We start from the raw sequence: 14,526 nt of genomic DNA, 5'->3' as shown, positions 1-14,526 counted from the left end.
TCACTTTATTTAATTAACCTCGAAAGATCCCGAGGTACCTGAACGCCCCATGGGTGTGACGCGATGAGGGGCGGGGCTCCAACGGAACCGCCCCGGACGCAGCGCTTCTCTCTGCGCTTCTCCTCGGCAGTGTTGCCAGATTGGAAAAGATTTCCCGCCCAATCTGGCAATCCTGTCTTGGGCGCGCTGCAGCCAGGGTTGCCAGAATGGGCGGCAAATATGTCCCAATCTGGCAACACTTGGTCTCAGGGCTGCTTCTCGGTTCTCCACCTCGGATCTCGTTACGAATGCGTTTCACTGCTTAGGAGAACCTGGGGTTGATCCTCGGGTCTGCACAACATCGAGCGTCTAGGATCGAGGCGGAGTCGGGCTGCCGAAGAAAGGAGGAGACGAGGAGAAAGGAGGAGTAGGTCTGGATAAATCTCGACAGTAATGTTGCGGATCTTCTACATTTGATAAAGGCAAGTACCAGCAGGCCCCAACAGCTGTGTGTGTGTGTGTGTGTGTGTGTGTGTGTGTGTGTGTGTGTGTGTGTGTGTGTGTGTGTGTGTGTGTGTGTGTGTGTGTGTGTGTGTGTGTGTGTGTGTGTGTGTGTGTGTGTGTGTGTAGTATTATGTTTCTGTGCCGGCTGCAGCCTCCCTCCCGCCGCAGAGTGCCCCCTGTCGGCCCAGTCTAACCTCTGCATCTTAACATGTTTAACGTGGCCCCAGTCTAACCTCACTATCTTAACATGTTTAACGTGGCCCCAGTCTAACCTCAGCATCTTAACATGTTTAACGTGGCCCCAGTCTAACCTCACTATCTTAACATGTTTACGTAGCCCGAGTCTAACCTCATCATCTTAACTTGTTTCCTCTAACGTGGCCGCAGTCTAACCTCAGCATCTTAACATGTTTCCTGTAACGTAGCCGCAGTCTAACCTCAGCATCTTCACATATTTCCTCTAACGTGGCCGCAGTCTAACCTCGGCATCTTAACATGTTTCTTTTAACGTGGCAGCAGTCTAATCTAACCTCAGCATCTTGACATGTTTCCTCTAACATGGCCGCAGTCTAACCTCGGCATCTTAACATGTTTAACATGGCCCCAGTCTAACCTCATAATCTTAACATGTTTAACGTGGCCCAAGTCTAACCTCAGCATCTTAACATGTTTAACATGGCCCAAGTCTAACCTCATCATCTTAACATGTTTCCTCTAACGTGGCCGCAGTCTAACCTCGGCATCTTAACAGGTTTCCTCTAACGTGGCCGCAGTCTAACCTCAGCAGCTTAACATGTTTCCTCTAACGTGGCCGCAGTCTAACCTCAGCAGCTCAACATGTTTCTTCTAACGTGGCAGCAGTCTAACCTAACCTCAGCAGCTTAACATGTTTCTTCTTGCGTGGCAGCAGTTTAACCTAACCTCAGCATCTTAACATGTTTCTTCTAACGTTGCAGCAGTCTAACCCAACCTCAGCATCTTAACATGTTTCCTCTTACGTGGCCGCAGTCTAACCCCAGCAGCTTAACATGTTTCCTCTAATATGGCCGCAGTCTAACCTCAGCATCTTAACGTGTAACGTGGCAGCAGTCTAACCTCAGCATCTTAACATGTTTCCTCTAACATTGCAGTGTAACACCAAAATTGTACCGGGGGCGAAAATTGTACCGCCTACGTAATCTGCGTTCGAAAATTTCAAACCTGCCTGGCAACAGACGATCGCGTTGAACGTTTCCTGGCAACGGACGATCGCGTCGAACAATGACGTAGGAAGGTTCATGAACACCATTGAGCGTCACAAGACGAAATAACATTAAACAGATAACTTATTTTACAAATGACATTTATTATCATTGCTTACTTTATATTTGTATTGTATTTAATTGTTTAATCGCATTTAGCTAGTAAACTGAGTGTATTAACACAAGCTAGCTAGACTATGATACACTTTAAACACTCGGTTACTAGCTAAATTCAATACAATAAAATTATAAAGTAAACACAAGTGTTATCTGTATTATGTTATTTTGTCTTTGGCAACATGAGCGCAAATGTTTTTTGAAACCTGCCTGGCAACGGACAATCGCGTCGAACGGTGAGGGTGTAGTGACTACATTATGGGTTTGTGTTCCCTTCTTACTGTGAGTGATCGAGTGGGAGGGAACTAGCTATGAGACACGGGGGTCTGGGGAGGGTTTAGGTGGTTGCACTAGTTCTAGCCATGCACTGAGAGTGATAGTTCTGCTGTCGTTTTTGGATTAAAACAGTTATTATTACGTTGGCTACGTCTTCCTTTTCCTCCGGCACTACACTGGTGACCCCGACGTTCGTTTTTGTTATTTATTTGTTTACAAAAACCGTGCGAGCGAACACTGCGATTCTGCAACATGTCCGCCCGAGGAAGACATTCACAGCGGCAGACATCACCGTCTCCTGTCAGAGTGACGCAGGACATGCGCACCCCCACTCTTGCCAGAGTTCTGGGACTCAGCGCCTGCTGCATGGTTCGCTATAGTAGACGCACATTTCAGCAAAAGCAACGTTACCGACGATGACGACGGGTACAACCATGCTGTGGCTATGTTGGGCAGCTCCGCCGCAGCGCGTGTGGTGGGGTTTCTGTCCGCCCGCCCGACGACAAACAAATATGAGCGCCTCAAGGCCCTGCTCCTGGAGGCATTTGAACTGTCCACCGCGGAGAGGGTGCTCCGCTTATTTGACCTGTTGGACTTGGGAGACGAGAGGCCCTCTGCACGTATGGAGAGGATGCTAAACCTGCTCGGTACAGAGGACCCCACAATCCTTTACACGGAGCTGTTCATGCGCGCACTGCCAGCTCAGGTCAGGATGGCGCTGGCTAACACCACCATCGTGGGACCCCGCGCCCTGGCCAGGGAGGCGGACCGGTTCGTCTTGGCCATTCCTCAACGGTCCCCCGACCTGCTTGCTCCCGCGGCTGCCCCGCCACCGGACCGTCGCAAGAGAGCGAAGGACGACGCCAGACCCTCTGGCCAGCAGGGTAACGCTACGGGCCATTGTTTCTACCGTGCCACTTTTGGCGCTAAGGCCAAACGGTGCCGCTCGCCCTGCTCCTTTGGGCCGGCGCTCAGTAGTAGCCCTGAGTGCTGGTGTCACCAACAGGCTGCTCTTCATACAAGACACCGTCTCCGGTCGCAGATTCCTTTGTGACACAGGTTCCCAGTGGAGCATCATTCCGTCAGGGAGATCGGAGGTGGCGAAGGGTGAGCACGGTCCGCACCTATCCGTTCCTTTGGCACTAGGGCGGTGGACGTGTGCTTCGGAGGACAATGCTTTACCTGGGATATTGTCGTCGCAGCTGTCACATTTCCCCTCCTTGGCGCAGATTTTCTGTGCGCCCATAACCTGTTGGTGGACGTGGGGAACGGTGATGCACTGAGTGGAGCACCACATCGAGACCAATGGGCCTCCCCTCCACGCCAGGGCCAGGCGCCTCAACCCAGAGAAGCTGTCCGTCGCCAGGGCTGAGTTCGTGTACATGGAGCAGGTGGGTATCGTTCGATGCTCGAACAGGCCCTGGGCGTCTCCCCTGCACATTGTCCCTAAGCCAGAGGGTGGATGGCGCCCATGTGGGGACTACCGCCGCCTCAACGATGCGTCCAAGCCTGACCGCTACCCGGTCCCGCATATCCAGGACTTTTCAGCGCACCTGGTGGGCAAACGCTTCTTCTCCAAGGTGGACCTGGTACGGGGGTACCATCAGGTGCCGGTGCACCCAGAGGACGTCCCTAAGACAGCCGTCGTCACCCCCTTCTGTCTCTTCGAGTTTCTGCGGATGCCCTTTCGGCCTGAGGAACGCGGCACAGACCTTCCAACGCCTAATGCACTCGATGCTCCAGGACCTTCCCTTCCTCTTCGTCAACTTGGATGACATCCTCATCGCGAGCACCACGGAAGAGGACCACCTGTCCCACCTCCGGAACCTCTTCACGCGGCTCAGCCAGCATGGGCTGATTGTCAATCCGGCAAAGTGTGAGTTTGGACGGGACACCCTTGACTTTCTCATGCATCAGGTCTCCGCGGAGGGTGTGATCCCCCTCCCCTCGAAGGTGGAAGCTGTTGCAGCCTTCCCACGCCCCTGCACAGTCAGCGAGCTCAAAGGGTTCATCGGGATGGTGACTTTCTACTATCGCTTCCTCCACCACATAGCTCACATCCTGCAACCGCTGTACGAGGCCCAGAAGGGCATGGCTCTGAAGCAGCCGGTCGACTGGACGGCGGAACGTGTCAAGGCCTTCCAGGACACCAAGGCGGCCCTGGCCCGTGCGGCCATGTTGGCCCAATCCCTCATCCTCTGCGCCCACGGCTCTCACCACGGACGCATCAGACTTTGCCGTGGGGGCGGTGTACGAGCAGTGGGTTGGGGATGCCTGGCAGCCACTCGTATTCTTCAGCCGCCAGCTGTCTCCCAGAGAGCACAAGTACAGCACCTTCGACAGAGAGCTCCTCAGGCTGTGGCTCATGGTCAGACACTTCCGTTTTTGTTCCGGTGTCAGAGAAGTTCGTCTGGCACGGGCTCAAGAGGGATGTGAGGGCCTGGGTCGACACTTGCACTGCCAACGTGCCAAGGTGCATCGCCATGTCAAGGCCCCCCTGGAACAGTTCTTGGTGCCCGAGCAGAGGTTCGACCATGTCAACGTGGACCTGGTGGGTCCCCTGCCCCCCTTGCACGGCTTAACCTACCTCTTTACAATGGTGGACAGGACGACGCGCTGGCCGGAGGCAGTCCCGCTCTCCTCAACGACAGCCCCCGACATGGCCCGGGCGTTCATCACGTTGTGGGTCTCCCGCTACGGCACTCCTGCTGACCTCTCCTCTGACCGTGGCCCGCAGTTTACTTCAGAGCTGTGGGCGGCAGTGGCAGAGAATCTGGGGGTCAAGCTCCACCGCACTACTGCCTACCACCCGCAAGCTAACAGACTTGTTGAGCGCTTTCATCGCTCCATGAAGGCCACCCTTCGAGCCAGCCTCACGGACAGCAACTAGCTCGACAAACTGCCGTGGGTCATGCTGGGGCTCAGGACGGCGCCCAAGGAGGACCTCCGGTCATCGTCGGCCGATCTGTTGTTCGGACAGCCGCTGCGGGTCCCTGGTGACTTCATCCCCAAGTCGACGGAGCCCTGGTCCGCCTCCGCTAAGCGCTCCTCCCTGCTGGACGGCCTCAGGGCCTTCGCCCCGCTCCCGACCACGCGGCATGGCGTCCCTGATTCGCGGGTGCCCCTAGAGCTGCGGTCAGCGGGTTACGTTTTCATCTGCTACGGCGGCCACCGGGCCCGCTACGGCCTCCCTATGACGGACCCTTCCATGTCATCGAGGCAGGAGCCAAGAACTTCATGGTTGACATGGGGGGTAAGCCTGAGTGTGTGTCTGTTGATCGCCTCAAACCGGCTCACTTGGACCTTGAACTGCCCCCAGACTTGGCTCTGCCACCGCGCAGGGGCCGCCCACCCGTCCGACCCCCCCTGCCAAGCAGTGCCAGTCCCAGTCCCAGTCCCAGTCCATCCCGGGGTACCAATGTTGAAGCCCACCACTATGTGCCCTCTTCACGGTGGATGTTGAGCACATTTGAACTCCATGTCTCTCTGTCTCTCTCAGATGTCCTGCGTCACCATGGATGCCAACAACATCATGCCCATCCTCAAGAAGAAACTGGCCTTCCTTTCAGGTCAGTCTCCCCCACTCGCCCTCTCCCCTCCCTCCCACTGCTCTCCCCCCATTCGCCCTCTCCCCTCCCTCCCCCTGTGTCCCCCCACTCACCCTTCCCCTGCCCTCCCCACATGACCCCTCTCCTCTCCCTCCCCCTGCTATCTGTTGGGGGGTTGGGGAGAGGTAGAGTTGGATGGGGCGAAGGCCCAAATCTAAATCGGTGTGGTTGCACAAACAAGATGTCCTGTTTGCAGCCCGATGGCAGCACTGTGTTGGGGTGTGATGTGATGTGAAGTGTGCGGGGCGCTCCAACCTCGGTCCAACCTCCCAAAAGCCCCTGAATTAATGAGAGAATCCAAACTCTGTGTGTGTGTGTGTGTGTGTGTGTGTGTGTGCGTGTGCGTGTGTGTAGGAGGTAAGGACAGAAGAAGTGGTCTCATACTGACCATCCCGCTGTGTTCAGACCAGACCAACTTGGAGGAGCTGAGTACTACTCTACACTACCTGCTCAGTATACCTAGGTAATACTATATATATAACGCTTGTACTATGCAGCACTACTTTACCTGCTCAGTATACCCAGGTAGTACTATATATACTATACAGCACTACCTGCTCAGTATACCGAGGTAGTACTATATATGGTGGTGGTGAGTTAGGTACCCCCTTCACTGTAAGCATGTTTGGGTCACTGAAAAGCACAGCACTACTCTACTCTACCTGCTCAGTATACCGAGGTAGTACTATATATATATAACGTTTGTACTAAACAGAACTACTCTACACTACCTGCTCAGTATACCGAGGTAGTACTATATGATAACGTGTGTACTATACAGCACTACTCTACACTACCTAAACGAAAAACCTAAGTATTACTATACCGTATACTTCACATCTACTATACTATAAATAACTATGTATGATGTATACAACTCTTCTTGTATAGATATACTTTACGTATGTAGGGTAATCTAAGACTAAACTGTATCCTAGGTATACTTTACGTATGTAGGGTACTCTGAGAATGAAGTGTATACTCTATGTATGTAGGGTACTCGGAGAATAAAGTGTATACTTTACGTATGTAGGGTACTCTGAAAATAAAGTGTATACTAGGTATATTTTACGTATGTAGGGTACAGACTAACCGAGGGCGCTTGTTCCTAGCGAGCGCTGTAAGGCCCGGGGCTTCACTGTCATCGTGGACGGACGCAAGTCTCAGTGGAACATCGTCAAGACGGTGGTGCTGATGCTGCAGGTACACTCCCCCACTCACTCACTCAATCACAAGCACACACACTCAAACACTCACTCACCCACACACCAAAACACTCACTCACTGACTCACTCACACACACGCTCAAACACTCACTCACACACCCAAACACTCACTCACTCACACACACACCCAAACACTCACTCACTCACTCACTCACTCACTCACTAAGGTAGAGGTGTACGAGGCATATGTAAAGATGTAACCGTGTGTATCGTAGAACGTTATTCCAGCCGAGGTGTCGCTGGTTTGTGTGGTGAAACCAGATGAATTCTGGGACAAAAAGGTCACACACTTCTGCTTCTGGAAGGAGAAGGATCGCCTGGGCTTCGAGGTGAGCACACACACACCGATGAAAAGAAGTGATTGTAGACCCTACAGTGAAGTGTTGGATTAAATGAGCATGATGTGGGGAAGACATGAAGGCATCTTCAGAGAGAGGTGGTGTATGATTCTGATAGGGTAAGGTTGCCATTGCTATTAACCAAGCTAAGGCCCGGGGACCGTGGTGGAGACTGAAGGCTCGGACATACTTCCTGGGTTCTGCATTGGAGGGCAGCTGCTTTCCCGGTCAGGCAGGTGGTACCTCCATACTCCCAGTGAGGGTCTGTGGTGGTCTGGCGTCCCCCCAGTCCCACTTAGTGCATTTAGAGGGCTGTAGTGCACCATGAAGTGGTTTGCCAACTGCCACAAAGATCCAGAAGAATCGCACACATTAGGAGAGAAAATTTAATTTTATTTCCTCCTAGGCTTCTGGCTGATTTCCTCACCAGCGCCAACACCATTAAACCACCTTTAATATTCTGGAATAGACCAATATTACAAATGTATGAAAGGGGACCGCCTTGCACAACCTCTATTCAAACACGACTGCACTTAGTTTCCCGACGCGTGCGGCCGGAGCGCTTTGTTTCATGTAGGGCTGTGTGTGGGGGTCCGCCCTCACACACTGCTCTACACACCCTGGCTTTCTTCCTGTCAGGTGATCCTGGTGTCGGCCAATAAGCTGACCCGCTACATCGAACCGTGTCAGCTGACCGATGAGTTTGGAGGAAGTCTGGAGTATGACCACATAGACTGGCTCAATAAGAGATTGGTACGCTCCTCCTGCTCGGCTCTCTACTCCTCTCTCCTCTCCTCTCCTCCCCTGCCCTCTCTCCTACCTCTCTCCTCCTTCTCTTCTGCTCTCCTCTCTCCTGTTCATCTGCTGGTCGGAAAAGTAAGAATGTTTGCTGTTATAACCAATAACAAGCGTGTGTGTGTGTGTGTGTGTGTGTGTGTGTGTGTGTGTGTGTGTGTGTGTGTGTGTGTGTGTGTGTGTGTGTGTGTGTGTGTGTGTGTGTGTGTGTGTGTGTGTGTGTGTGTGTGTGTGTGTGTGTGTGTGTAGGTTTTTGAGAAGTTCACCACAGAGTCGACCTCTCTGCTGGATGAGCTGTCAGTCATCAACGACGGTCTACTGGAGAAGGACCGGTATGATGTGTTTATGTAAAGATACACACAGTCACAGTCCCAGGCCCACAGGGTTCGGCGGTATCTCTGATTTTGACTTTTCTATCCTACTTAATATCTTATCTACACATCTCCAGTCCACAGGGCAGAGATAGAGACAAGTGCCCTGTGTTGATGTTCTCTCTCTTCTCGGTCCAGAGGTTCAGATTGGAACCAGCTGCCCTCCTTTGACCCTGAGACGGTGCTGCAGACAGGTACATCGACACTACTGTAAAACGTAAACTGTTGTTGATTTTAATGGGGGTCCCTCAAAGCCTATTGCAAGTTCTCTCTGTTAAAGTGTCAGGTTGTCTAATATCTGTGTGTCTCTCCATACCAGGTCACAGTTGTCTAATATCTCTGTGTGTCTGTCTCTCCAGGTCATGAGTTGTTATCAGAGCTTCAGCAGCGGCGATTTAACGGCTCAGAGGGAGGAGGAGGTGAGAACTGTCTATCTGTCTCTCTCTCTAACCTCTCTATCTCTCTAACCGGCCTCTCTCTTTAACAGGTCTATGTTTCTCTCTCTGAACTGTCTCTCTCTCTTACCTGTCTTTCTTTGACAGGTCTAAGGTGTGTCCCTCTAACCTGTCTCTGTCTCTAACAGTTCTGTCTGTCTCTCTCTCTCTAACCTGTCTCTGTCTCGAACAGTTATTGATTATAGATCGATGATAGGTGATAGATGGATAAATAGACGGATAGATCTTAGATATATTATAGATGATAGATAGCTAAGTCCCTGGTCCTGATGGTCCGTGTGTCCCTGGTCCTGTTATGGTCCGTGTGTCCCTGGTCCCCTGATGGTCCGTGTGTCCCTGGTCCCCTGATGGTCCGTGTGTCCCCTGATGGTCGGTGTGGCCCTGGTCCCCTGATGGTCCCTGGTCCCCTGATGGTCAATGTCTCCCCTGATGGTCTGTGTGTCCCCTGATGGTCTGTGTGTCCCTGGTCCCCTGATGGTCTGTGTGTCCCCTGATGGTCCGTGTGTCCCCAGCCCCCTGGTGTCCGATGGAGGAGGAGCTGCTGGCCCAGCCCCAGGTGCTGCGGCTGCTGGACTCCCTGAGGGAGCAGTATACCCGGTACCAGGAGGCCCGACGGCTCAGGAGCAAGCGCTCCCAGCTGGAGGAGGTGCACACCAAGGTCACACAGGTACACACTATGGAATACACACAACACACTAGAGGTTAGGGGTTTTGACCCGATTCTGGACCTTTGGAGCTTTAAGGAGTGAGAGATTGACAGTTTGAATCCCACCCTTAGTTCAGTGAATGATTTCCTACGTTTGAGGGGTGAAGTCTAACGCTCAAAGACTAAGTTAAATCACTCGTCCAATAAAATATCATTTTGGATATTCAACTGATAATAAATCTGGCATATTTTTTTCACATTGCCAAATGATGATGAGGGCCAAATAAAACTGCTGGCGGGCCAACAACAGATACACTATAATATATACCAACATATTATATACACAACTACACACACACTGTTATATATACTCTACCAACACTATGTTATATACACAACTACAGACACACAATTATATATACTCTACCAACACTATATTATACACACAACTACAGCCCTGCTATAGTTAATACACGCATGCACGCACGCACGCACACACGCATGCACACACTGTAGCACTCTACCAACACTATAATGCACACTAGAGCCAAGTAGTAGTATGAGTGCGTCACAGTGTTCATGTCTTAGGTGGTCCAGTGGCTGGAAGGTCCGGGTTGCGACCAGCTGAAGACCAGCGGAGCCATCGGGGATTCACTGAGGGCGTCTCAGGACCTGCAGCACCAACACGAGCTGATCGAGAGCCAGCACAGTGTAAGAGACACGCACACACACACACACACACACACACACGCACACGCACACACACATAATTAAACAAAAGCATGTCTATAACTATGGGTGGGCTGGTGGTTTTCGGTGTTTGTGTTTATGTGTGTAGGAGTGGTTTGCGGTGTATGTGGAGTTGAACCAGCAGATCGCTGCCTTGCTGAGTGGGGGGGAAGAGGAGGAGCAGGAGGAGCTACGCCTCCTGCAGCAGCAGCTCAGTGACGTGTGTTATCGACAGGCCAATCAGCTGGAGCACAGGCAGACCCTCCTCCAATCAGCACAGAGCTTCCACGGCTCCGCCCACGAGGTACTACACACACCACTACTAAACACTTCACACACCACTACTACACACACACCAATACTACACACTACACACACCACTAATACACAACACTACTATACACACCACTACTACACACTAAACACAACACTGCTACACACTATAAGCACACACACCACTATTACACACTACACACACCACTACTACAAACTACACACACTACTGCCTCACACTACAAACACCACTACTACACACAATGCACACCACTACTACACTATACACACCACTACTACACTTTACACACCACTGCTACGCATTACACACACCACTACTACACACTATACACACCACTATTACACACTATAAACACCACTACTACACACCACTACTAAACACTATAAACACCACTACTACACGCTACACACCACTACTACACACTATTCAGAACATTACTACTAACTACAAACCACTACTACACACATCACTAATACACACTACACACCACTGTAACACAGCACTACTACACACTATACACACCACTACTACACCCCAATACTTCACACTACACACCAATACTACACGCTATACAAACCACTACTACGCACTACACACCACTACTACACACTATACACACCACTAATACCCACTCCACTACTACACACAATACACACCACTACTACACACTATACACACCACTACTACACACTACATACCACTACTACACACTATACACACCACTACTACACACCACTACTAAACACTATACACACCACTAATACCCACTCCACTACTACACACTATACACACAATACACACCACTACTACACACTACATACTACTACTACACACTATACACACCACTACTACAAACTATACACGCCACAACTACACACTATACACACCACTACTACATACAACTACGACACACTATACACACACCACTACTACACACCAATACTACACACCACTTCTACACACTACGCACACCACTACTTCACACTACACACACCACTACTACACACTAAACACAGCACTACTACACATTATACACACCACTTCTACACACTCTAAACCCCACTACTAGACACTATAAACATCACTAATACACACTATAAACACCACTACCACACTATACATACCACTACTACATGCTACACACACCAGTACTACACACTATACACACCACTACTACACACTGTACACACCACTACTACACTATACACACCACTACTACACACTATACATACCACTACTACACTATACACACCACTGTTGCACACTATACACACCACTACTACACTATACACACCACTACTACACACTATTCAGACCATTACTACAAACTACAAACCACTACTACACACATCACTAATACACACTACACACCACTGTAACACAGCACTACTACACACTATACACACCACTACTACACCCCAATACTTCACACTACACACCAATACTACACGCTATACAAACCACTACTACGCACTACACACCACTACTACATACCACTACTACACACTACACACCACTACTACAACCCACTACATACACCACTACTGCATACTACACACACCACTAATACCCACTCCACTACTACACACTATACACACAATACACACCACTACTACACACTATACACACCACTACTACAAACTATACACTCCACAACTACACACTATACACACCACCACTACTACAAACTACTACACACAACTACGACACACTATACACACACCACTACTACACACCAATACTACACACCACGCACACCACTACTTCACACTACGCACACCACTACTTCACACTACACACACCACTACTACACACTAAACACAGCACTACTACACACTATACACACCACTTTTACACACTCTAAACCCCACTACTAGACACTATAAACATCACTAATACACACTATAAACACCACTACCACACTATTCATACCACTAGTACATGCTACACACACCAGTACTACACACTTTACACACCACTACTACAGACTATACACACCACCACTACACACTATACACACCACTACTACACACACCACTACTACATACTACAAACCACTACTACACTATACAAACCACTACTACACACTACACACTACACACCGCTACTACATACCACTACTACAAACCACCAATTCTACACATTATAACACCACTAATACCCACTCCACTACTGCACACTATACACACGATAAACACCATTACTACACACTATACACACCAATACTACATACTATACATACTACTACTATACACTATACACACCACTACTACAAACTATACACGCCACTACTACACACTATGCACACCACTACTACCCACCACTACTACATACTATACACACTACACACACCACTAATACACACTACACACACCACTACTAAACATAACACACACTATAAACACCACTACTACACACTATACATACTACACATACCAATATCACACACTACACACACCACTACTATAGATTACACACACTACTACTACACACTGAACACACCACTACTACACACCACTACTGCACACTGCTACACACCCCTACTACACACCAATACTACATACTACTACACACCACTACTACACACCACTACAAGACACAACTACTACACACCACTACGACACACTATACACACCACTACGACACACCAATACTACACACCACTACTACACACTACACACCAAACTGCTACACACTTAACACACCACTCCTCCCTCCCTCTCGCTCCCACTCCTCCCTCCCTCTCCTCCCTCTCCTTCCTCCCTCACTCTCCCTCTCCTTCCTCCCTCCCTCTCCTCCCTCTCTCTGCCTCACTCTCGCCCCCTCCCTTGCGCTCCCTCCCTCTCGCCCCCTCTCCTCCCTCCCTCTCCTCCCTCCCTCTCGCCCCCTCTCCTCCCTCCCTCTCCCTCCCTCCCGCTCCCTCTCCCCCTCTCCTCCCTCCCTCTCGCTCCCTCTCCTCCCTCCCTCTCCCTCCCTCCCGCTCCCTCTCCCCCTCTCGTTGTTCTCCAGCTGTCCCAGCAGCTGGACGGCCTGCTGGGCATGCTCTGTGCTGACGTGGTGCCGGCGGACGGAGCCTCCATCCAGCAGAGTCTCAAGCAGCTGGAGGAGAGCCTGAAGGCTGTGGGTCAGTAGGATGTACTACTATGATGTTCAGGGCATAACCTGTAGCAATAATGTGGAAACCCCAGTCGATGATGTAACAAATTTCTGAGCGCATAACGTATACCATTCGTTCACCACAAATGACTCTTAACAGCAGTGCCATTATTTAAATATTTTCTAACCATTCAGCGAACAAAAGGCAACAGGCTGATTATCATTTAGGGAGCCACTCAATGACATTCAGAAGCATCATCAACATGCCCACTGAAGTGCTGTGAAAAATACAGACTTTCTACTCCTCATTCACATATAAGGTAATTTACATTTCATACAGAGAAAACACTACCTCAGGGGTAGTATTATTCAGGAGATTTTAAGGGTACAAATGTCAGGATATGGTGTTCACACATACGGCCCATCAGGAGAATATCAGGACTTACACGTGTCTGAAAGCAGCTAGTGTGTGAGCAACACATTATAAAATTAGTCAATTTATGGTAACGGGTAATTGTTCATTGGAAAGTGTAGTATATTATGCATGCAAATCAATTAGTATATAGCTTTTACTGTTTTCAGGACTGAAAAGTGCATTGACATTTTAAAATGGAAGGCAACTACTATTGGTTAGTTGAAAATAATAATAATCATCATTGAGATTAAACATATCTTCCTGTGTCCTGGCCAAGACAGGCAGCAGTAGCCTACAGTCACACATAGCATACACAGAAAGAAAAATAAAGAAAAATAAAGAAAAATAAAACAACTAAAACAGTCCGCAGGGGGGATATCAATATCGCAAGACATGTACACCAAAGTTCTCACATGTAACCCCCCTCTTCCGAGA

At 49.8% G+C, this 14,526-nt stretch overlaps 1 protein-coding gene across 2 annotated transcripts in view; it reads left to right on the top strand.

The window, feature by feature from the left end:
• The first annotated feature begins 276 nt into the window (after nucleotides 1-276).
• The window catches only part of sestd1 (SEC14 and spectrin domains 1), a 28,337-nt gene continuing 14,087 nt past the window's right edge, over nucleotides 277-14,526 (top strand). For both annotated transcript variants that reach the window (XM_079733427.1, XM_079733428.1), the window contains exons 1-13: nucleotides 277-461; nucleotides 5,617-5,686; nucleotides 6,080-6,188; nucleotides 6,838-6,928; nucleotides 7,167-7,280; nucleotides 7,929-8,042; nucleotides 8,334-8,416; nucleotides 8,594-8,649; nucleotides 8,815-8,874; nucleotides 9,423-9,577; nucleotides 10,145-10,267; nucleotides 10,395-10,589; nucleotides 13,590-13,704. In XM_079733427.1, the coding sequence (XP_079589553.1) occupies nucleotides 5,617-5,686; nucleotides 6,080-6,188; nucleotides 6,838-6,928; nucleotides 7,167-7,280; nucleotides 7,929-8,042; nucleotides 8,334-8,416; nucleotides 8,594-8,649; nucleotides 8,815-8,874; nucleotides 9,423-9,577; nucleotides 10,145-10,267; nucleotides 10,395-10,589; nucleotides 13,590-13,704 (1,285 nt within the window). In that variant the 5' untranslated portion in view covers nucleotides 277-461. The remainder of the gene's footprint in view (nucleotides 462-5,616; nucleotides 5,687-6,079; nucleotides 6,189-6,837; nucleotides 6,929-7,166; nucleotides 7,281-7,928; nucleotides 8,043-8,333; nucleotides 8,417-8,593; nucleotides 8,650-8,814; nucleotides 8,875-9,422; nucleotides 9,578-10,144; nucleotides 10,268-10,394; nucleotides 10,590-13,589; nucleotides 13,705-14,526) is intronic.

This window comes from Pollachius pollachius (genome assembly GCF_949987615.1).
Source record: "Pollachius pollachius genome assembly, chromosome: 3".
Lineage (NCBI taxonomy): Eukaryota > Metazoa > Chordata > Actinopteri > Gadiformes > Gadidae > Pollachius > Pollachius pollachius.
The sequence above is the reverse complement of the archived record's forward strand: the minus strand, read 5'-3'. Positions and strand labels throughout refer to the sequence as shown.